General features: G+C 35.9%; 1 protein-coding gene across 1 annotated transcript; it reads right to left on the minus strand.

Annotated features, from left to right (window-relative positions):
- Positions 1-333: 333 nt before the first annotated feature.
- Positions 334-1,179, minus strand: LOAG_15715 (fatty acid elongation protein 3; the record flags this gene model as incomplete). Its single annotated transcript, XM_003151205.2, has 1 exon — positions 334-1,179. A coding segment is annotated over one exon (846 nt), but the record flags the coding sequence as incomplete, so codon positions are not given.
- Between the last annotated feature and the right edge of the window lie 136 nt (positions 1,180-1,315).

Genomic DNA, 1,315 nt, shown 5'->3' on the forward strand with positions numbered 1-1,315 from the left:
AACTTTTCAACTTTGCCATTTTTGCTTGATATGAAAACAACAAACTTAGATGTAACTTAGTGACATTCAGACCTTCCTAGGCTACATTACCATCTCTGGCCAATGCAGTTATTGAAGAATATTGGCCAGTACTTTTTACTATAATAAGATAAGAAAGATAAGGCAAATTAAGTGACATTCTCGCACTTCCGGAAAATCACAATCTTATGTTCATCGGGTGGATAGTATTAATGATAACGGAACTTTTAACCTAATTGGAAAAGAAATTGCTGGGCTAGGAGTAGAGACAATCCAATCCTTGAATGGATTTTAAGTCTTCTTCCTTGGCTATACCAATCTTTCACTGTTCAGAAATCCCAAAAATGCGTGACATAATGAAGAATGACAAAAGTTTGTTAAACCTTTCGAATTGCTTTTGAAAATTTCTTTGCTGCTGTTATCTTTTCTATATTTGTTGACGTAAAATAGAATGAATAGAATGAAAAAGGATGAATAGATTATAATGCTTGGCCCATTATAGCTTGTCTCACATTTCTTTCTAGCATTCACAAATTGGCGTATTTTGATGAGGCCAAACAGGCATATGGGAAATTGCGCCATTTGGATCACGTTAATTACACGTGCGCTGCATGTACGACGTTTCCAAGCACAACTTTGAGCTGCCAAATAAGAGTAAAGCGCAGAATGAGAAGAAAGATTGGTGATAGCAATCCAACGAGCCATGGCACCAATATGTTGATAACTGTAGATCATCGAAATAGAAATGACGATGTGATGGATCACGTGAAGGATATTTGGTTTACGTCCATCCAATATCACAAGTACCGTATCCAGTAATTCCCAGACTTTGCTGATATGAAATGTAAATATTGCCCTACCCGATCTTGGATTCTTATAAAGCCCATCATTCAGACATAAACTTGAATAGAAGCCTTCATGGAAAGAACTTAAAAAATCAGGTAATAAGCCAAGAAGCAAAACAATATCAGCCAAGGCATTGAAAGCATTCCAATAAAAAATGATCGTTGCCAAGCCTTGGCTTCTTTTTCCTTTCCAAATTCGCGGCATATTGAATACAAACAGCGTATATGCAATAAAGAGAAGTATAAAAAGAGGACGACGTTGTTGTATCCATTCTATCGACAATTGCGCATCATAAGTTAATGGATCCCAGCGCATATTTTAATTAATATGAATGTGAAAAGTGGATGGTAATTTCTATTGGAATGGAAGAAACGAATTGCGCCGATTTGCAAAACTTTGATAATTACAATGTACTGCTGGCCGCTTATATGAAAGGATTTTTATGAATTTA

This window comes from Loa loa (assembly GCF_000183805.2).
Source record: "Loa loa unplaced genomic scaffold supercont3.2519, whole genome shotgun sequence".
Lineage (NCBI taxonomy): Eukaryota > Metazoa > Nematoda > Chromadorea > Rhabditida > Onchocercidae > Loa > Loa loa.